Source organism: Myotis myotis, unplaced genomic scaffold (genome assembly GCF_014108235.1).
Source record: "Myotis myotis isolate mMyoMyo1 unplaced genomic scaffold, mMyoMyo1.p scaffold_m19_p_23, whole genome shotgun sequence".
Taxonomy (NCBI): domain Eukaryota; kingdom Metazoa; phylum Chordata; class Mammalia; order Chiroptera; family Vespertilionidae; genus Myotis; species Myotis myotis.
This window is the reverse complement of record NW_023416328.1, coordinates 6,297,041-6,318,619: the sequence shown is the minus strand read 5'-3', so window position 1 is coordinate 6,318,619 and position 21,579 is coordinate 6,297,041. Positions and strand designations below refer to the sequence as shown.

General features: G+C 55.9%; 2 protein-coding genes and 1 non-coding gene across 5 annotated transcripts in view; 1 reads left to right on the top strand and 2 right to left on the bottom strand.

The window, feature by feature from the left end:
* Nucleotides 1-12,472, top strand: part of IGF1R (insulin like growth factor 1 receptor) — a 121,809-nt gene extending 109,337 nt beyond the window's left edge. For both annotated transcript variants that reach the window (XM_036355668.1, XM_036355667.1), the window contains 3 exons: nucleotides 1,899-2,028; nucleotides 2,484-2,618; nucleotides 4,732-12,472. In XM_036355668.1, the coding sequence (XP_036211561.1) occupies nucleotides 1,899-2,028; nucleotides 2,484-2,618; nucleotides 4,732-5,269 (803 nt within the window). In that variant the 3' untranslated portion in view covers nucleotides 5,270-12,472. The remainder of the gene's footprint in view (nucleotides 1-1,898; nucleotides 2,029-2,483; nucleotides 2,619-4,731) is intronic.
* Nucleotides 2,996-3,074, bottom strand: TRNAR-GCG. The gene has a single exon. It is a non-coding gene; the product is annotated as a tRNA-Arg (tRNA).
* On the bottom strand, nucleotides 9,069-21,452 carry PGPEP1L (pyroglutamyl-peptidase I like). 2 transcript variants are annotated; one of them, XM_036355672.1, is made up of 7 exons: nucleotides 21,145-21,452; nucleotides 19,181-19,233; nucleotides 18,382-18,504; nucleotides 16,842-17,068; nucleotides 15,261-15,409; nucleotides 13,308-13,672; nucleotides 9,069-9,166 (listed from the first exon to the last, which is right to left on the bottom strand). In XM_036355672.1, the coding sequence occupies exons 1-6, from the start codon at nucleotides 21,176-21,178 to the stop codon at nucleotides 13,623-13,625; spliced, it is 636 nt and encodes a 211-aa protein (XP_036211565.1). In that variant the 5' UTR covers nucleotides 21,179-21,452; the 3' UTR covers nucleotides 9,069-9,166; nucleotides 13,308-13,622. The 2 variants fall into 2 exon arrangements, with proteins under 2 accessions (XP_036211565.1, XP_036211564.1); XM_036355671.1 differs by having other exon boundaries at nucleotides 9,070-9,166; nucleotides 12,516-13,672.
* Nucleotides 21,453-21,579: the final 127 nt, after the last annotated feature.

Below are 21,579 nucleotides of genomic sequence, written 5' to 3'. Positions count from 1 at the left end.
CGTCTCCAGGTGACAGCCAATCACAGGCCTGGCCGGGCTGGCTTTGATCCTGACGGCGCAGTAGGCACGTGGTCCAGGGCATGGGCTGGGCTGGGCTGAGGCCCCTCAGGTTGCCTCTCCTGGGATTTGGGGCCTTTCTTGGCAGGACAGTTCTAAGCATCAGTTATGGAAATAATCGAGACAGCGTTCTCAGGCGACGCTGACTTAGGAAAAATAGTTGCCATCCAAAGTGCCAACTTTGCCTGGCCGGTGTGGCTCAGTGGTTGGGCGTTGACCTCTGAACCACGAGGTCACGGTTCGATTCCCAGGCCAGGGCACATGCCTGGGTTTTGGGCACGGCCCCTCTCCCTTCCTCTCCGAAATCAATAAACATATACAAAGTACCAATAGTTTCCCTCCAATTTTCATTTTTTTTTAATTATTTTTTTAAACAAAAGATTAAGCACAGAGACAAGCTACAGAAACTCGTGACCGGGAATCGAACCCTGACCTCCTGGTTCAGAGGTGGACACTTAACCACTGAGCCACACTGGCCGGGCCGAATGAATGTTTGCCAAGGGAGAGCGGCCCCTTCTCCTGGGAGGAGCCGGGGAGAGAGAGTCCCTGTAAGGAGGGCTGCACCACCGAGTGGGAAATCACTCTGACAAAGAAGCAGTCACGTAGGGTTATGAAGCCAGCCTGCCATCAAACGTAATTACGTGACATCTTCTAGAGGCAGGGAAGATGGGAGAAATTTTCGAAAACGAGGGGGCGTATCATGTTGAGAAACATTAGTGAGCAATCGCGTCAGGGGCCCGGTCTGTAGCACCTCTTGGGATTCTTGCCGGGTGCTTCTTTTCATCGTGAATCGGCACTCGGTATTTCCCCGATGAGACGCTGAATCCGCGTTCCTTCCTGTGGCAGTGGGGCAACGCCGTGCTCCTGCTTCCCATCGAGTTCAAAACCACCTGAGCCCGGCTGGTGTGGCTCAGCGGTTGAGCACCGATCCAGGAACCAAGAGGTCGTTGGTTCCATTCCCAGTCAGGGCCTATGCTGAGGTTGCAGGCTGGATCCCCAGTAGGGGGCGTGCAGGAGGCAGCTGATCAGTCATGTTCCTCTCTCATCGATGTTTCCATCTCTCTCTCTGTTCCTTCCTCTCTGAAAATCAATAAAAACATGTTACACACACACACACACACACACACACACACACACGTGAGAATGGCCTTGAGTCTACACAGGACATATTTTCTTTCTTTTTTTTAAATATATTTTATTGATTTTTTACAGAGAGGAAGGGAGAGGGATAGAGAGTTAGAAACATCGATGAGAGATCAACATCGATCAGCTGCCTCCTGCACATCTCCTACTGGGGATGTGCCCGCAACCCAGGTACATGCCTTTGACCGGAATCGAACCCCGGACCCTTCAGTCCGCAGGCCGACGCTCCATCCACTGAGCCAAACCGGTTTCGGCAGGACATATTTTCTTTTTAAAAAATATATTTTTATTGATTTCAGAGAAGGAGAGAGAGAAACATCCACAATGGGAGAGAATCGCGGATGGGCTGCCTCCTGCACGCCCCCCACTGGGGATGGAGCCTGCAACCCGGGCCTGTGCCCTGATTGTGTATCAAATCCGTGGCCTCCTGGTCCGTAGGTTGATGCTCAGCCACTGAGCCACGCCGGCCGGGCGCTGCCTCTCATTAAAGTGCAATAAGGGATTGACCTTTCTGAAGAATCAAGGTGAACGTGTATTTAGCAGCAGAGCTTTCCTGGTGTTTGCTGGGCCCGTGGCTCATCGCTCGTGCCTTGCGGGCTCTGCCGATGGGATCGGAGGCGGGGCCGCCTCGCAGCAGGGATGTCCCGTCCGTGCCTGTCCCCGGAGAGTCACCCTCCTGCCTCCTCCCCGCCCCGCAGACTTCGGCATGACTCGCGACATCTACGAGACCGACTATTACCGGAAGGGCGGGAAGGGGCTGCTGCCTGTGCGCTGGATGTCCCCCGAGTCCCTCAAGGACGGCGTGTTCACCACCCACTCTGATGTCTGGTAGGCGAGACGGTCCCCCGAATGCGCGCCCCACCGGCCTCCACAAACCCTCCCACCCCCAACCCACACACCCCCCCTCCTCTTTGGCTCAGCAGAGAGAGCCAGGGGCGGAGGGTCCCCAACTGGGAGTTGTCAAGCGGCTTGATTGTCCTCAATTCACTTGCCTGGGGTCCAAGTTCAAGGGCCCCTGAACCCCCCTGCCCTTCAGTGTCCTGTGCTCTGCACTGACTCAGTGACCAGGGCTGCACTGATCTGCAGGAGCCGTGGTGGCAGCAAACGAGGACCGATGTTGCACGCGTGGTGCATAGCCTGGCTCGCTGGCCGCCCAGCGGGCCGTCCCCAGAGTGGGGGTGGGGGTTAGGGGGGTAGGGGGGGGTGGAAGAGTGTTGGGAAGGGGCGGGCACGTGGTTCTGTGCACCGTCAAGGCCTCACGTCTGCCCCTCTCCTCTCTGCAGGTCCTTTGGCGTCGTGCTCTGGGAGATCGCCACGCTGGCCGAGCAGCCCTACCAGGGCCTGTCCAACGAGCAGGTCCTGCGCTTCGTCATGGAGGGCGGCCTTCTGGACAAGCCCGACAACTGCCCCGATATGCTGTATGTAGTTCCCAGGCCCCGCGCCACTGTGGGGGGCGGGGGGGAGGGGGACAAGGCCCATCCTGGGGGGGGGGGACCTGCGCCTCTGCGGCGCCTCCCTCCCACCCCGCCTTGGCAGGGCGCACTGCGGCTGCTCAGGCTGACGTCTCTGTGAAATGTTACATAGATGCCACCCATGCTCACCTTCTGCGTGGAGTTGGTTGTTGTTTTTTAATAATGCAACACGACATCGGTTTCTGGGTTTTTAAAAAATATATTTTTATTGATTTCAGAGAGGAAGGGAGAAAGAGAGAGAAACATCAGTGATGAGAGAGAATCATGGATCGGCTGCCTCCTGCACGCCCCCTACTGGGGATCAAGCCTACAACCCAGGCATGTGCCCTGACCGGGAATCGAACCCGGGACCCTTCGTTCCGCAGGCCGACACTCTATCCACTGAGCCACACCAGCCAGGGCTGCACGGCATGCCTTGGCTGTGATCACCACCTCACGCACGCAGTAGGGTGGGGAAACAGAGGCACGCGGTGTGCAGGCCCGAGCGGGCAGGGCTGTGCTCCCCCAGCCCCTGGGCCCCTGTGTCTGAACGAGGCAGCTTATCTCGGGACAGCAGCTCCATGTAGTCTTGTCCCTACCCGGGTACAGGGCTGTGCACGCCCTCCCCCGCCCCCACCAGCGGGGAGTTCAGTGAAGGACTCTCCGACGCACCAGAGCTGACCGGCTGTAGAAAATGTGCTTTTTCTAAAGACGAGTTCCATCGGCTCATAAATCCTCCTAGATCCGCTGCAGACTTTGCTTGTGGAGAGGGTGTGAACAGGTCTGGAATCCCGCAGCATCCGACAGACTTCCTTTTAGGGCCAGCGCTGTGCTGGGCGGGCTGGGACGCTGGGATGGTCCGAGGGAGGCATCAGGCCCTGGCCACTGTCACTCAGTGGATAGAGCGTCGGTCGGCGGACGGAAGGGTCCCAGGTTTGATTCCGGTCAAGGGCACGTACCTTGGTTGCAGGCTCGATCCCTGGCCCTGGTCAGTGTGGCACCCAGGGCTCACCAGCTTGCCACAATGGCCCATGTTTCGGGCCCACAGGCCAGACGGCCTCTGTTCTGACTCCTCCACTCCCCATAGGAGCTCGAGAGCAGCCGCAGACGCTGTAAACAAACGAGCCTGTTCCTGTTGCCACTAAACTTGATTTATTAGAGCAGGCGGCAGAGCAGGCGGCAGGCCTGGCTCCCATATACCCCCTCCCTCGGGGTCACGTCCGTCTGACCTCCCTGACCCCTTTCTCCCCATGCCTTTCAAGGCAGCCGGCTTTGCAGGCTGCGGTCTGTGCCCCACCGCTTCTCTCCCTGGGGCCACAGGGTGGTCTGTTGGTCAAATGGTCACCCCAACAGATGGCGGGAAGCCATTTCGGGGTGCTTTGATCTCCCTAGATATGAGGAGCTCCAGTTGGCCTTTTTAAAAAAACATATTTTATTGATTTCAGAAAGGAAGGGAGCGGGGGAGAGAGAGAGAAACATCCATGATGAGAGAGAATCATGGATCGGCTGCCTCCTTGCACGCCCCACACTGGGGATGGAGCCTGCAACCCGGGCATGTGCCCTGACCGGGAATGGAACCGGGACCTCCTGGTTCATAGGTCGATGCTCAACCATTGAGCCCCACTGGCCGGGCTAAACATGTATTTTTAAAAGCTTCCTCTCAACATCTGCACGTGTAGCCTTGCAGACAGGAGTCAACAGCGGACCACGTGCCTGGCTGGTGTGGCTCAGTGGGTGACAGTTGACCTGTGAACCAGGAGGTCACGGTTCGACTCCCGGTCAGGGCACATGCCCCGGTTGCCGGCTCCATCCCCAGTAGAGGGTGTGTAGGAGGCAGCCGATCCATGATTCTCTTTCATCATTGATGTTTCTCTCTCTCCCTCTCCCTTCCTCTCTGAAATCAATAGAAATATATTTTTTTTAAAAGAGGGAAAGCCAGAGACCAGGAGAGGGTGCCGAACCGGGACCGGCGTGCCCGTTGTGCCCACGGAGGGGGGCAGAGCGAGCGTTGGCCCCGGAGCTGCTGGGCCAGGCGCAGCCCGGCCGGTGGTGCCCATCTCCGCCGTCCGTCTCCCCGCAGGTTCGAGCTCATGCAGGTGTGCTGGCACTTCAACCCCAAGATGAGGCCTTCGTTCCTGGACATCATCGGCAGCATCAAGGACGAGCTGGAGCCCGGCTTCATCGAGGTGTCCTTCTACTACAGCGACGAGAACAAGCCGCCCGACACCGAGGAGCTGGACCTGGACCCCGACCAGCTGGAGTGCGTGCCCCTGGACCCGTCGGCCTCCTGCTCCTCCCTGCCGCTGCCGGAGCGCCACTGCCCGCACCACCACCACCACCACGAGGGCCGCGAGCGCTACTGCCGCCACCACCACGAGGGCCGCGAGCGCTACTGCCGCCACCACCACGAGGGCCGCGAGCGCCACTGCCCGCACCACCGCCACGAGAACGGCCGCGAGCGCGAGCGCCCCTGCCCGCACCGCCCCGAGAACGGCCTGGGCCACCGCGTGCTGGTCTACCACCGGGCCAGCTTCGACGAGAGGCAGGCGTACGCGCACATGAATGGGGGGCGCAAGAACGAGAGGCCCGTGCCCCTCCCGCAGTCCTCCACCTGCTGAAGTGGGACCCGGTCCCGCGAGCAGGGCCCCGTGTGTGTGTGCGTGCGTGTGTGCTCGGCGGGCGGGGGGCGGGCCCCCACCATCTGGCCACGGCCGCCTGCGCCCCCGAGGTCTGCAGCGCCGCCCTGCTGCCCACAGGCAGGCCTCTCCCCCGTACACACACACACACATGGGATGTTCCCTTTTTTCGATATGCAAGCAGCTTATTGCCCTGCCCAAACCCTTAACTGACACGGGCCTTTACGAACCTTAATGACACTTAAAGCAACAGAACACTAGAGAATCGAGTCTCCTCACTCCTTCTCTGCCTCTCTCTCTCTGATCTCTCTCTCTCTCTCTCTCTCTCTCTCTGCTTCATAATGGAAAGAACATTTGCCACAAGCCCAACCAGGACGCCCTTCTGAGCCGATGGAGAGGAGCCGCCCCCTTAGCCCCCTCGTGCTCCCATGCACACCTGCCTGTCCCCGTGGGTCCTTCTCTAACACGTTGCAATGGCATTTTCCTTTTTAAAAACTGTACCTTCAGCCTTTTTAGGGACACACGGCATTTACCAAGGGCCATCGTGCATCCAAAGCTGTTGCCCTTGTAACGCTGCCAAATTCTGCCAAAACCCGGGACTCCGTCCCTCGCACCTGCCCCCCTCGCCCCCCCATTTCCTGGTGGCGGGCGTGTGCCGTCTCCGGTCACTCCTGTGACAGCCACGCGGGCGGTGCCCTCCATCCCGTCCTCCCGGGGATTCTTGGCAAGTCTCACGTCCATGCAGGTCAGTTTGCCTTTGACAAGGTTATTTTCTGGGGGAACTGGACGGACGGGTCCGGGCTTCCCTGGGCCACCTCCCCACCCCCACCTCCTAGCCCCAGGGACTCGGCCACAGGCAGGCCCTTTCAGGGAGCAAAGGTGACTCACGTGCTAGTTTCCTGCCCCCCCCCCCCAGGGCCCCTCCCGGCCTCGAGGACGCAGAGGAGCAGGGGTTCCCCGGGACAGAGCCCAGCGGTTCACACAGGTTTTCGAGCAAAGCAATGCAGACACCTCCCCCCACCCCCACCCCCATCTCGGGGCGGGCAGTGCGGGATGCAAGCTGCCCGAGCCTTTGACATGTTCCGTTCCCAGGACTCCGCGGGTCCTGCGGTTCTAGGTCAGACTCGAAACATTTGCGTACACATTCGTCTTTCACGTCATCACTTTGATAACTTTTTTACGGTTCAGATCCTCATCTATACGTCTGTACAGAAAAAAAAGAAGACGGCTGCTATTTTTATTTTGTAGTTTTCGGTTATCTTTGTGGATCTATTCTATGAAAACTTTCAGGTCTCCCTCCTTCCCTCTCTGCTGTCTCTCTCTAAGCTTCTGCTTTTGACTAGATGCGTCTCTTCCTCTCTCCCCAGGAATGGGCTCTCGTAGATCGGCGTTTGCCATGAACTGCCTGTGATGCCTTTTCATAACTCCGCACCCCCGCTCTCTGCTTCCTCCCCCCGGCCCCCTGCTAGATCTGTTACAACCTGTAGGCTCTGTGGGCACGAGGCTGGCTGGCGAGGGAGGCCGGTGGAAACGGGGTCCCTTCCCCCACCCGCCCTCCCTCGCCCAGCATTGGAGTCTGTTACTGTGCCAGCCGTAGACAACCTCAGGTCCCAACACAAAGGTCAAGTACTTCCCACGCCTGTTCAGTGTTCCTCGTCGTCGCCATGGGAAAGAGGCCCCCCCCCCTTCTCTTTCCCTGGCCCCTTCCTTTTGGATGTGACACACACTTTTTGTAATTTTTATGTTTTAATTCTCGGGTACAACAGCAGTTTGAACTGCAGATACTAGTCATTTGAATTACATTTCTTTTCTTTTTTTTTAGTGGATATTTAATCCTCCCATCCTACGAAAAACAGCTGCTAAATCTAAGGGTGCAGTGGGGGGTGGTCAGTGGCGAGCCGCCACCAACCCCCAGACCGACCTACCTGTCTGTCCTGAGAACCAGGAAACCCCCAGAAACCCCCTCCGCACGGGGCGCCAGGGGCTGCTGGGAGAGGGCCAGGCTGGGGCAGCGCCCCCAGTGGCCCAGGAGCCCCATGCTCACCCCAGGGGACCAGGGCCCTGGCACGCTTGCCCTGGGCCGGGAAACAAGTCCTCAGGGCCCCAGCGTCTTTTGTTTCGGTTTTTTTTGTTTTGTTTTGTTTTGTTGGGGTTTTTTTTAGCGCTTCTCACCAGAGCGATTGACATATGACCGCACAGAGTTGCTTCTGGGATGGAAAACGTTTAAGTGATGAGTGAGAACAAAGCTCTAAAGTAGGGTGATGGCTAGTCGGGATTGGAGATGAAACACAAGAAGGAAAATTCGGAGTCGTTTCAGCCCCAGGATTGTGTCTAGCCCCCGTCCCCACCGTTTTTTCCCCTTCAGAAACTGCGTCCAAGAGAAAGGTTCATTGAGAAGGTGTATGTAGGAGTTTCCGTTGAATTTCCGATTCCGGTTTGAGTCGCTGAGAGAGCAGCTTGGCCCCCTGATGGATTTCGATTCTGACACGAGGGTTTCTGTGCGTAAGAAGGGACAGTTTTTATTTTTTGGGGTTTTTTTTTTTTTTTTCAAACATGTATCTACCTCACACTTCTTTTTTATATGTGTATATACAACAAGGAATACATCTCACATTTCTCAGCACCTGACAATACGCCATGGGTACCGGTACCTCATCCGCGCACAGGCCGCGCACGCCCGTGACCGGGGCCAGGCCAGGCTGCATTCCGGGGCCGCAGCTCGCTTCCCGCCTCTCCGCTCCTGTCCGACGGCTTGCCTCTCCCTGCGCTGTCTCCTCTGGCCTTGCTCTCTTCTTCTTCTGACTCGGTTCCCTACAAGGTTGTGAGGTGTCAGGATTCCCCCCTCTTGGCCCAGTGTCCCCCACTCAGCAGGGAGGTGAGGGGAAAAGCCCCCCCCCACACCCCCCAACAGCTCAGTGGGAAGGAAGGCCCCTCGGCTGTCCCAGCCGGTTGTCCTTGAACCCAGTTGCTTTGTGCGGACGGAATGGCGAGCCCATTCCATCCCTGGAGCAGTGGTTTCGGGATTTAGGGGCCAGGAGGCGGCCAAGGGCGGCCGTCTCTGTTAGCTCTCACCTGCTAGGCACGGGTGGGGGCCGGCTCCATCGGGCGCCACGCTGGCTGCCCTGGACGGGGCCTGTGCCAGGCGGCCAGATGGTCCCTGTGAGCCAGGCACTCGGAGAGCCCCGTCCACCAGGCCTCCTGTCGAGAATAGGAGGTTCCTACCTCCCAGCCAATCCCTTCCAGAATGTTCTGTGGAGAAAAGTCCCCGTCCCCCATCTCCAGAATGTTCTCTGAATTCCCCCCTCCTTTCCTCCTCCCTCCCAGGGGGAAACAAAGATGTACCAAGCCTTCGGGCTGGAGGGGGGCGGTGCTAGGCGCCAAGCCTCCTTCTGGGGTGTCGGGGTGTCGCACCTCCCACCAGGCCTTGCCTCTGTCCCGCTGCTCACGGGGGGTGGATGGCATTACCCGGTTCCAACAGCTGCTCTCAGGCCCTGGTGATGTGATCTGGGCGACACGACTCGGGGAAAGCGTTCCGAAAAGTTGGGGGCGGCTCTCCCCTCCCGCAGGGACACCCCTCCCCTCTCCCCACGCCCTTGGGACCTCGAGGTCACCGAGAAATGCTATCTGATGGGGGCTCCCCTCACCCACGCTGCCAGGGAACCCCCCGGGTTGGTGGCCTCCCCTCTTTTGCACATACCTTCCGGTTCCCACGACTGGACGCGTCCAGTCCATCCAGGCCGGTCCCAAGGGTCTCTCTCGTTCCACGCGTCCGAGCTGTTGGTGTGGTCATGTTATCGTTTGACGTCGGTGGTTTTTCTTTGAGTAGAAAGCAAACACTAACCAGTCGTAGTGCGCATCGTAACCAATGCTTCCGCGGCGCTGCAGTTAGAGAAACAAACGCTTGCTTGCGTGAGGGTGCGGTCATCCTACTGGACCAAGCCACCCCGGGACCCGCCCGCGAGGCCGGGGTCCCCCCTCCCCTTGATTTTTTTTTTTTTTCTCTTTCGTAAGCTCCGAATAATTCACTCGAGCCGAACTGGGGCATTTCCCACGCGGCCTCCTCCCGCCAGCAGCTCCCGCTGCTCGAAGCCGCTCGGACCACGGAGGCGCATCATGGAGCCAATGCGAGCGTCCGCCACCGCCAAGCGCGCACCACGGCCTCCCCGGGCGCAGCGGGAGCGAAGCCGGCCTGTTCTGGAGACGCTGTCCAGGCCCCGGCCACCCAGGTCTCCTTTACGGGGTGTCGTGATGTTGGACACACAGTTGAGATGAGCTTCCTTAGAGGAGGAGGAGGCGAGAAGATGGGGTTCACGGCCAATGCTGGCCTCCCCTTCCAGCCCGTTTCTCGTGGCGCGAACGAGGTTTCCAAGGTCAGAGAAGCGGCTGGGGAAAAAGAAGAGTTTCTGGTGGAACTGCCGACTGGCAAGACGCTTGGCAGGAACTGGTTGGTGTGTTTTGGCCGGCGCCACGCATTCACGAGCCAAGTCCGGTGCCAAATCCCAGGCCAGTGGGTTCCACCGACGCCTTTCTCGGCAGTCCACCTCCGTCGGCGGGTGGGCGCGTGGCGCAGGCCGCTCCCGTGGCCAGGCCACCCGAGCTCCAGGGGCCAGAAGGCGAGGATGCGCGGTCCAAGGTCCTCGCCGCCCCCGAGCGGCCAGAGGATGGAAGGCAGCTCCTTCCCAAGTCAGAGGCCCCTCCCCGGGGCAGCAGCCCTGGGCGCCCTGCCTGGGCCCGTCCCGGGGGCGCACGCGCGGCCTGGGGCCCGTCCTCCGGTCCATGTGGCCGCCGCTCCGTCTCCCGGGCTCCGCAGCGCCGGGAGATCCGGACTGGAGACCCGCTCTTCGAAAGCAGCGGCGATGAAAGGCCCACGTCCTCGCTCCAGTCGGGACACAGTCGCTGCCAATGAGACCGAGAAAGGATGCCGCTTTGGACCGAACCTCTCTGTTACAGCCGGCGATGCTGAAGATACAGAGGACAGGCCCGAGGGGGTCACGCCTGGCCCCCAGCTCGGATGACAGAGCCGGTCCTGCGGAGAAAAAGCGGATGGACGCTCCTGGATGGTGGGAAGAGCCCAGCCAGCGGGAGGACGCCTCCGTCGCGGAGAGAATGGCGAGCGCCAGGGCGCGGGGCCGGGAAGGAGTGCGGGCGCGCTCTGAGATGGACGGTTTCTTGGAGGCGTGAGACCAGGGCCAGGCTCGGGAGTCATCCATGGGCATTTGTCCTCAGCAGACACCCCGGCGCGCTGCGTGGGGGACTGTGATCAGTCCAATCGGAGGACACGAACTCCACATCACGCCCGTCAGTGGTCGGCTCTGGGGCATGACTTTAGGGTTTTCTTTTTGTCGTTTAAGCAAGAATATGATTACTCATCTATATTTTTTGTTGGTTTTTTTTTTGATTACTCATCTATATTTTTTTGAGTTTTTTGATTACTCATCTATACTTTTTTGTTGTTTTTTGATTACTCATCTATATTTTTTTGGTTTTTTTGATTACTCATCTATACTTTTTATTGGTTTTTTGATTACTCATCTATAATTTTTTGTTGGTTTTTTTTGATTACTCATCTATTTGTTGTTGTTGTTGTTTTTTGATTACTCATCCGTATGGCCACGTTGGTGTGTGTCCTCATTTTTCTGGTCAGCATCGTTTTAATTACTCACACAGCATTTTCAGTAGGGCTCATGTCCAGTAGATACGGGTAGTCAGTCGACGAAGATCTGGTTTACAAGAACTAATTCAACGTTTCATTGCATTTTTGTAAGGACATAGAATAATTTTATACAACGTTTGTAGTCCGTAATCGCCGAAATAATTTAAAGACACTTGGGTTCTCCGTGCAAATGTATGCTCGTGATCCATTTATTTTTTTTTTTTATAGGACACCTGTTTACTAGCTAGCTTTACGAGATGCCAAAAATGCATTTTCCCTGCCCCCAAGCCCTGCATAACCCTTTTTACATCCCCCCACCCCCACCCCACGCTTCAGGCCCTAGTTTATAGCAAAGGAAGGATGGCGATTTCAGTAGTTCTGTATCTTCAGTATCTTGGTCTTCCCGAACCTTCTGGTTGGGGAGGGGATCATCATTTGCTGGTCATTTATCTTTGGAGTGTAGCTACTTTAAGAGACTGAAGGAACCTCACTGGCCAAGGAACCAGCGGGGGTGCTGCCGCCCAGCGGTGCCCGGCGGTGCGCCCGGCACTCGGCATCTGGTGCGGCTGTTGCCATGGTTGCGGGACGCCTCGCGATGGAGCGGTTGACAGCACAGCTCCGCGGCGTCACAGCGCTGGCCGCACGCAGACTTATCACGCAAGACGGTAATTCTGGTGCCGGCAGACTGTTCGCTTACATGCCTCATATTATGATTGATGCTTTGTTATATAACCAGAGACTCTTATTTTTTAAGGCACAACACCGAAGATACATTTTTCCAATACAAAACAAAGTTGAATAAAAACTACACACACACACAATTTTTTTAAAGTCTGACTCCATTTCCTCTTGCGCCCAGTGGGTTATGGGCCACGTCTACACAATGCCACAAAAGCCCCACCATTGCTAACGGGGTGTTTTGCACAACATGGGAGAAAGGTCCAGATACAGTATTTTCTGTTTGCAACTTGGCATTCGGATGTTTGGTGTTGCGTAGACGCGTCCACAGGTGGAATAGATGCTTGGCAAAAACACCTGTGTGCTTTGTAAGCCAGTGGGGTTGACATGAGGGGTTTGCCAGAGTTTGTCCTCTGGGAAAAAATTTTAAAAAAACAAACAAAATCAAACCAGAAGGCGCGATGAAATGGATGTATTGCAGATCATTTATTTTCTGAGTTTTGTTTAAAAAAAAAAAAGTTTTTTAAAATGTTTTTAAAAACCGGTAATTGACACAGCCAATTTGTTACGTAAAATGACTTTCTGTGTACAAATTATTCCTAAAAACTTCCTGTTTATATACAAAAAAATCAGTAGCTAAAAAAAAAAATTTTCAAAATGGTTTTGTATACTCCATTGTAAGAATTTATCCCTGTTATCGCGATATACTCTGGATTCTTTACATTATGGGGGGAAAAAGAAACTGTCTATTTTGAATGGCTGAAGCTAATGCGACTTTAGTTTATCTTACTCTGCTTTTTTCTAGTAGTTCAAGTATTACATGGTTTACGTTCAATAAAGGAATTCAGTATGCACGTCAGGCCTCCAACTTTGTTTGCGCCTCCGTGCAAGACTCACCACGCTTCTGAGGCAGGGGCGCTGAGCTGCGTGTAGCATGCGTGTTCACACGTGTCACTCGGAGGTGTTCAGCGTGAAGGTTTTGTTTTATTGCTGACAGACAGCTGAACCCTCACAGCATGCAAACTGCTGGTGAAGACGGGAGCATTCTGCTTCTCACTCCATTAAATCAGCTACAAGAAAATCTGAATACCTAAAATACAGACATCTGTACTTCTGTTTCCACTGATCTGTAGATTTTCCCTACACTTTCCACAGACAAAAGGCCAAAGGGGGCAGCCTGATCTGGGGGACCCTGGGGCAAAGGACTTGACTTCCACATTTCCGTGTCATTGTTGGTACCTCACAGCCAGCACGCCTAGGATGTGGCTCGCTGGAGGTGTTCACACGTGTTCGCTCCTTACAAGTTCATGGTCTCGGGCTGCCCCGAGGACTCTACAGCCCAGGCCGCGTGATCTTTGCCAGGGAAACGGTCAAGGTGGGAAATGGGAATACACGTTTAAAGGACACAAGCTGTGCCCGGCCGACGTGGCTCAGAGGTTGAGCGTCGACCTATGAACCGGGAGGTCACGGTTCCATTCCCCGTCAGGGCGCATGCCCATCTGGCGGGCTCGCCCCACAGTTGGGGCCGTGCAGGAGGCAGCCCATCAGTGTGTCTCTTTTGACATCGATGTTTCTCTGTCTCTCCCCTCCCTTCCATTCTTTCTAAAAATGAACGGAAAAATATCTGTGGGTGAGGAGTAACAAAAAAATAAATTCTCAAGCTTGGTATTCACCCTGGGATTTGCTCACCGTTGGCAGGAAGTGCTTGGCCCTCCGGGGGCCGTTACTAGACGACCAATGACTAAAGGCAGGCTCGTTTCCAAGGCTCCAGGGGTGTCTGGGCTGCAGGCAGGTGAACACAGGAGGCGGGGTGCCTCTCCCACGTCCCCAGGCGGGTCACGCTGCCTCCCCGGCTGCGCCTGTCCTCAGAAGCCTGACGGCGCTGGGTCCTCAGAAGTGTCAGGAGGACCTGTCCCCACCTTGCCACTTCCTGAGACCTCAGGTCCAGCAGGGCCGTTTCTCTTGTCCTCCTCACGGGTCCGGCAGCAGCCTGGTGGCCTCCCATCACTGAGGGACCTTCACCGCCATTCTCGCACTGCATCTCTGTACCAGCTCTGCGGAGAAGGCGTTTTTATTAGTTTCAGAGATGAGCCAACAGGCGGCCATGCCCAAGACCCGCCCCCCCGGCTGGTAAATGACCAATCCAAGGGTCGGCCTTTTCCGCTGCGGTTTTCAAACCGACTCAGAACTGCCGCACGTTCCTAACTAACCAGGCCCCGGTGTGTGTCAGTGAGGGGGGGTGAAGGTGGCAGGCCGCTCAGCCCAGGATGCGGGCCTCTGGGGTTCTCCCTCGAGCATTTCGGAGGCCATGAGGGGGAGAAACGACGCATTCATCAGGAGGGAGCTCTGGGCCTCCCCACAGAATCACGTCTAAATGTTCGTGACATGTGTATGGCTGATGCCAAGCCAGGTAAAGTTAACACAGGAGCCGGGACCGGAGGCCCCCTGCTTGCCACTGTCCTGAGACGGGAACTAGAAGAGGGAGGGGCGGGGGCAACAAGGGCTCTGGGGAGCAGTGTTTGCCTACAAATACGGAAGGATCTACACACGAACAACTGTGCTGGCCAGACCATCCCACCCCCACTTGCTGGCTTTGCTAAGCTACACCGTGACTTGGGTCTGTGGTATGTCCAGCAACCACATTCATTTGCAAAAGAGGTCCTATAAGGTCTCTGCCACACGCACAAGCACGCTAGAGGGCTGATGCTAAAACAAGCAAGGCCTGCCCAGCCCCCTGGTTATGAAGTTGAAGATACTGTAGATTCTTAGCGTGAATGAATCTGAGCACTAGTGACCTTTTTTTTTTTAAAACATAATTAAGTGAAAAGTAACAGCCGCGAGCACACTGAGATAGTAAGAAATTTCCCAGAGCCTAACCACCTTCAGTCCTTTCCTCCAAACGTGTTGCTAACGGGGCTCCCAGTGGAAATTTGCTTACAAGGAAACACTGGGCAGGTAAAACCTGACCGTGAGCCAGGGCAGTGTCATGAAAGATGAAAAGAGGAGAGAAGCAAACCTAGCCATTACCCTTTGCTTTAAGACCAAACACTGCAGGTAGGAATAGAAAAATGGTGCAGCTGCCATAGAAAACAGTATGACGTTACCACCATTTTTTTTTTTCCCTTAAGTTGAAAAAGGACAAGAGAAAAAGAAACAATTGCAACTCAGTGGCTCAAAGGTGCCCACAGCGCCTGGATGTCAGAGCTCAAGGTCAGGAATGGGGCGCCGAGCGGTGACCACACCTGTATGTCCCCACGGCCAGGTGGTCATGGATCAGCCCACCGCGGCTGCATCTTGTCTAAGAGGAAAAAAAAAAATGACTAGGCTTTCATTTCACTGTCATGAAAACCATAACCGGAGCTAGTTTAATTCCTGGTGAAATGTCTGCCTTTCAGAGTGTTGTCCTGCCTTCTGACAATGAAACAACTCTGTGACTTCATGGGGCTAATTCAGAACTTGGCCCTCCGTGTAAACTGTGTTACAAGCGATTTTGTAAAACGCCTCCCCAAGCACAGCTGAACTCTCCACACGGGACTGACACATCCCCTTGTCTCCAAAGGGGCAGCGCCCGGGTTGGTTCTGCCTGGCTGGAACCACCGAGGGTTTTTCTGGGCACCAGGCTTTGACCTTGGGCGTTCTCACCGTCCGCCAACATCTCCTGGATGACGACTTGCAGGGCTTTCCCCAGCAGGCTGGCGGGGAGCTCCGGAGACAACGGGGGCACGTGGATGAGGGCCGCACGCCCATTTCCGTGATGCAAAGACAGGTAGTAGGTGTAATCGCAGACGTATCTGCAACCGCAGGAAACCCAGGTGACTCGCTGGACCAGAGAGAGGTAAGCAGCTGTGGTGCTGTAGCATCCCCAAACCGTCAGGAGGGAGGACTGCCACCCAGGGAGACGGAGGTCTTCTCCTTCTGCCTCAGAAAGAAGGTGTTGCCCTAACCGGTTTGGCTCAGTGGCTAGAGCATCAGCCTGCGGACTGAAGGGTCCCAGGTTCGATTCCGGTCAAGGGCATGTACCTGGGTTGCGGGCACATCCCCAGTGAGGGGTATGCAGGAGGCAGCTGATCGATGTTTCTCTCTAATCCAGCGGTTCTCAACCTGTGGGTCGCAACTCCTTTGGGGGACGAACGACCCTTTCACAGGGGTCGCCTAAGGCCATGGGAAAACACACATATAATTACATATTGTTTTTGTGATTAATCACTATGCTTTCATTATGTTCAATTTGTAACCATGAAAATACATCCTGCGTATCAGATATTTACATGACGATTCATAACAGTAGCAAAATGACAGTGATGAAGTAGCAACGAAAATAACTTTATGGTTGCGGGTCACCACAACATGAGGAACTGTATGAAAGGGTCGCGGCATTAGGAAGGCTGGGAACCACTGCTCTAATCGCTGTTTCTAACTCTCTATCCCTCTCCCTTCCTCTCTGCAAAAAATCAATAAAATATATTTTTAAGAAAGAAAAGAAAGAAGGTGTTACTGGGAATAAGCTGGGGAGAGGCCAGCTCTTAGCCTCGTGGTCTTATGACCAGCAAGTGGCCAAGCCGGCTTCACCTTTAACCCTTTCACCTTTCAATCGTGTTTACATTCATTCATTTTTTATTTATTTATTTTTTTTTTGCGGGGAGGAGAAGCCACCTACTGGGAGTCAGAGTTTGGAGAAACAAAGATAAGTTAATCTATCAGAATAGTTCAAGCACCACGTTGGCTGCAATCAATAAAAATAAAGCACCCCCAAACTATGAGCGGCTCTCAAAATGTGCCATCACATCTTTTTTTCTACCAATGCACCCAAGGCTGTGTTAGGGGGAGGGGACCTTGGGATGCAGGGTGGGGGGGGCAACAGGCTACCTGGTCTGCAAGGACCACCCTGGGGGGCCAATGGGTGCCCAAGGGCCCCGTGGAAGGGCACACGGCCTTTTACAAGGGAGACATCCTAGAAGAAAGATGGGTAGGCCGGCCGGTGTGGCCCAGTGGTTGAGCCTCAACCTGTGAGCCAGGAGGTCACCGTTCCATTTCCGGTCAGGGCACATGCCCTGGCTTGCGGGCTGGATCCCCAGGAGGCGGCCTGCAGGAGGCAGCCGATCCATGATGCTCTCCCTCTCCCTTCCTCTCTGAAATCAATAAAAATATATTTATTTAAAAAAAAAAAGAAAAAGAAAGGAGGGTCATCCTCTCCTTCCTGCTCAGTGACGCGACGAAACGCACCTGCCCGCATCGCGGGAGAACATCACCTCCACGCCCTCCACGGCCACGCGCCTGCTGACGGCCTTCAGGTCAACCCGCGACTCGATCACTTCCGGGCCATCCGGGACGCACGCGCCCTGCTCGGGCCGGAAGCCCCGGACGTCGGTCTCGCGATACCCGCGGTTCCGGCCGCGCTGCTCGAGAACCACGGCCTTGGCGGCGGCGTCCACGCCCACGTGCACGGTGAGCTGTGCGGACAGGGGGCGGCGGGGAATTTAGGGAAACTGAGGCCTGTCTGTCACCATCTGTCCCGAGGGCCCAGCCGGGGGCGAGTGCGAGGCGGGGAGAACCTCTCAAACCGCGACTGCGCTTTCGGGCCTCCTCCCTCCTTCCCCTCATTCCGCCGGATAGAAAACCGTGAGGCGTCGTCTATGTAAATGCTTTTATATTTAAAAATACCCGCGCACAGGGTGGAATATTCCTCTGTGTTCCCCCCCTTCCCCCGGGGGTCCCCGCTGCGCTCTGAGACCACAGGGGACGCCTGGCGTTGCCTTGGCAACGCTGAGGCAGGAAGTCGGTCTCAGAATGTCTTGAAGGGGTTGTTTTTCCTCTTGGAAACACAGCTAATCGAGGCCCTTGGGGCGTTGTCTCAATGGGGTGGAGGTGTCTGTTTTGCTCCTGTCGTCACCCGGGCTCTGTAGTATTTGCGGGATATTTGAACCCGTTTTGTATATAAGTAGCTGTTGGGATAAGAGGGGCTGGGTCAGCGGTTCTCAACCTGTGGGTCGCCACCCCTTTGGCGGTCGAACGACCCTTTCACAGGGGTCGCCTAAGACCATCCTGCATATCAGATATTGACATGACGATTCATCACAGTAGCAACATGACAGTGATGAAGTAGCCACGAAAATAATTTTATGGTTGGGGGTCACCACATGAGGAACTGTATTTAAAGGGCCAGAAGGTTGAGAACCACTGGGCTGGGTGTAAGGCAGGTGGCCCTCCCCGGGGCCCACGAGGTCCCGCTTCACAGCGACCTTCCCTGCATGGGCGTGGCTGGCAACTAACTCGAGGCCTGTCTGTTAGGGGGAAACTTATCTTTGGAGTCCTGGCTGGGAATAAAGCTTCCATTATAACAAACAAACCAAAAAAAACCCCACATAGATATTGATTTGAGAGAGAGAAACATCAGTGATGAAAGAGAGTCATGGGTGGGCTGCCTCCTGCAGGCCCCCTGCTGGGGTTCGAGCCCACAACCCGGGCATGTGCCCTGACGGGGAATCGAACTGTGACCTCCTGGTTCCTAGGCCGGAGCTCATCCGCTGGGCCACGCCGGCTGGGCTGCATTTATTACAGCTGAAACGTTGAGAAACAGGCCCAGAACCTTATAAACCCCACTGGATTGTGCTGGTGAGATGCAGGGCCGGGGGGTGCACTTAAGCCAGCAACTCTAGAACCGGGGTCCAGGGGTTCCCAGGCTCTGGGGCTCCATCTCATCATCAGCAACCCCCCCACACCCCCCCACTGGCTCCCCAGCTGTGGCTCCCCAGCCGTCATTTACTCGCGGTTGCAGATCTTCCCAGATTCTGGTGACTCTCCGCTTCACCTCCCTGTAATCCACGGGCAGCTGAAGCGTCCGCAGCTCCACCTCCGCGTCGCTCCCCAGGCCCAGCTGGGAGAGCTCCTGTGGAAAGAGGCAGGCAGCCCTGGCCCTGTGGCTCCGTTGGTTGCAGCATCGTCCCATACACCAAAACCAAAGGGTGGTGGGTTCGATTCCTGGTCAAGGGCATATACCTAGGTTTCGGGTTTGGTCGCTGGTCGGGGCTAGTAAGTAAGCCCACGGTGGATTTTGTTTTGTGTTCTTGTTAATATGAGAAGGCCTGAGATGATAACCAGCCTGAGGATAAAACGAGACACCCCCCCCCCCCATTTCTCCCCATTGTCTACACTACAGGGACCTCACCTACTGTAGCAACCAGCTTTCCTGGCAACCACTTACAAAAAACACCACCACATTTTTACTGATTTCAGAGAGGACAGAGAGAGGGAGAAAGAGAGAAACATCAATGATGAGAGAGAATGGTTGATTGGCTGCCCCCTGCATGCCCCCCAATGGGGACCAAGTCGCACCCTGGGCATGTGCCCTGACTGGGAATCAAACAGTGACCTCCTGGTTCATAGGTCAGTGCTCAACCACTGAGCCACACAGGCTGGGCTAGCCTTGTTGTTGTTTTACCACACAGCCAAAAGGGCCACCTGGGGCAGGCGAGGACCCACCCAAGGCCCAGAGGCCAGCCCTTCCCCAGGGCCCCTCCCTCATGGAGCTGGCCCCCAAAGGAGCTGGCCTGGCCCATGTTTACCTTCACTGCTTCCCAGCTGGAATTCACCAGGTGCTGCCGGAAGGGCCCGAAACCTGAAATCAGGGAGATTCTGGTTTGCTCAGGCCAGGCCTTGTTGGGGGGGGGGGGGGGGGAGGGTTAGGGTGTTTCTCCTGGGCTGCCCCCAGAGCCATTGTGGGTCCCCGGGAACTCCCACACCCCTTCCTTGGAGGCCTGCGACCTCCCCAGTCTGGGAGCATCACAGGATGTGAGGCCTTGCTCTCCTAATATATATTTTTATTGATTTCAGAGAGAAAGGGAGAGGAAGAGAGAGAGAAACCTCTGTGATGAGAGAGAATCATGTATCGGCTGCCTCCTGCACGCCCCCCACTGGGGATGGAGTCCACAACCCGGGCATGTGCCCTGACCGGGAATCGAACTGTGACCTCCTGGCTCATAGGTCGATGCTCAGCCACTGAGCCACACCAGCTGGGCAAGGACACCTTGATCTTGAGCCCTTGTTTTCCCATCGTCTGTCTCCATGCCAGTTGTCTCAGCCAGATTCACACACGAAGCAAATCCAATGAAAGGAAAAGACTGCCCCTGGCAGTGCAGCATTTTTAATAAAGGCCGGCCGCCCCCTGGAAGCCACAGCCGATGGACAGGTGCCTCAGCAGCAGTCTCAGGTTGGCCAGCAAGTGGGTCCGCGTGAGCCTAAGACCGGCCCTGGCGCTTCAGGATTCATAGTTCATGGGTGACAAGTGTTCGTTTACCAGAGCTATAGTTTCCTTAGGAATTCCAGGGTCATTGGAACCAGTCTCCATACCCAGATACCAGTGAGAGCAGGGTTGATGAAAGGTTTTCAAAAGAGCGTTCTTTTCCTCAGAAGGTTAAGAGGAGTTTGATTATAGGCTGAAAATGTTTAGATAGGTAACTTGTGATTTGCCACACACAGAGGAATCCTTGTCTTGCCTCTGTTGCCTTCGTCCAGCACAATTCCAAAAACTGAAAATGTGCCAGTTATGTCTAAGTAAAAAGAAAGAGCTTTGTAAAGAAATCAAACCCTCCCCCTAACCAGTCTGGCTCAGTAGATAGAGTGGCAGCCTGCGGACTGCACGGTCCCGGGTTCGATGCTGGTCAGGGGCACGTACCTGGGTTGCAGGCTCGACCCCAGCCTAGATTGGGGCACATGCAGGAGGCAGCCAATCAGTGTTGCCTCTCATCAATGTTTCTCTCTCTCTCTCTCTTGCCCTCCCTACCTTCTACTCGCTCTAAAAACCAATGGAAAAATATCCTTGGGTGAGGATTAACACCACCACCACCAAAATAAAAATAAAAATCAATGGAAGGATAGCTTTGGGTGAGGATTAACAAAAAACAAAACAAGCCCACAAAACAAGCCCTCCAGAAGCCCAGCTGTGACAATGGCTTGGGGGGCTGGGGTGGATTTGGGGTGTGCTGGGGTGGATTTGGGCAGGAGTGGGCAGCACCATTCCTTCCCAGGTGGCCTTTTGGGTTCAGTTTCCAACTGGTGGCTCTCAGGGTGCCTCGTGGTTTTCTGAGGGGCCCAAAGCTCTCTGGTCTGCGGGTGGGGGTGGGTACCTTTGGGGGTGGGCACTGCAGATGGACTGCCCCAGCTTTTTGAGGCCCTGTCCTTTCTGGGACCCCAGCTCCTCCTTCCTGGCTATGAAACTGCACCCCGCAGAGGCCACCTGGGCCCACTGGCTTCCTCCCTGATGGGCTGAAGGTCAAGGGCTGGGCCTCAGCCACAGGTGGGCGCTTCCATGCCTGCCATTCAGAAGCTGTTTGTAGCGAACGGCAGGAGGGAGTGGAAACGCCTCTGTCCGCTGCCGGTTCTGAACAGGCAGAGCTGGGAGTTGGCTTCCTTCTGGAGTGATTGGCACCACAGCTAGCTGCTCTGTCTTCTCCGCCGGGAACCGGTTATGACCAGAATCAGGGCCAGGCTACAGGCAGCGGCACCTGGGAAAGCAGACAAACAGGCTTACCGGTCACCACCACGCAGCCAGGCCGGGGCTCCATGAAACCGGAGTGGGGCGCGTGCCTCTGTGCCTCCCGGGTCAGATGGCCGTGACACAGCCCGGACACGGGGTGCCCCTCCTCCTGCTCCTATAGGGGGATCTAGCCACGGGGTCCCTCAGCATTCCGGGGCCCCTAAAGCCTGAAGACTCTGGGGTGGGGGAGGGTGGTAAGACGATGCCCTTGAAAGCAGAAAGCCAGCTCCGGACGCAGAGGCGGAGCCATCTGGGACTTGCTGGCCACTGGGTCTCAGCCAGTGTGCTGCTTGGTATGATTCGAAGGAGAGGTTGGCAACTGTCTGGCCTGCTTTGCCTGGGTCTGAGGGTTTCTGGGATTATGGGGGGGGGGGGGGGCGCTAAAATGGGCTGAAATTGGTACAGTCCTGGGCAAACCAGGAGGTGGGT

What these genes read in the sequence shown, in the direction of transcription:
- PGPEP1L (XM_036355672.1), bottom strand. Translation starts at nt 21,178, where the DNA reads ATGGAGCCCCGGCCTGGCTGCGTGGTGGTGACCG. An exon ending in TGGCTGCGTGGTGGTGACCG is followed by an intron (nt 19,234 to 21,144) that starts GTAAGCCTGTTT and finishes CCCTGATTTCAG; the next exon opens with GTTTCGGGCCCTTCCGGCAG. An exon ending in TTCTCCCGCGATGCGGGCAG is followed by an intron (nt 15,410 to 16,841) that starts GTGCGTTTCGTC and finishes CTGCGGTTGCAG; the next exon opens with ATACGTCTGCGATTACACCT.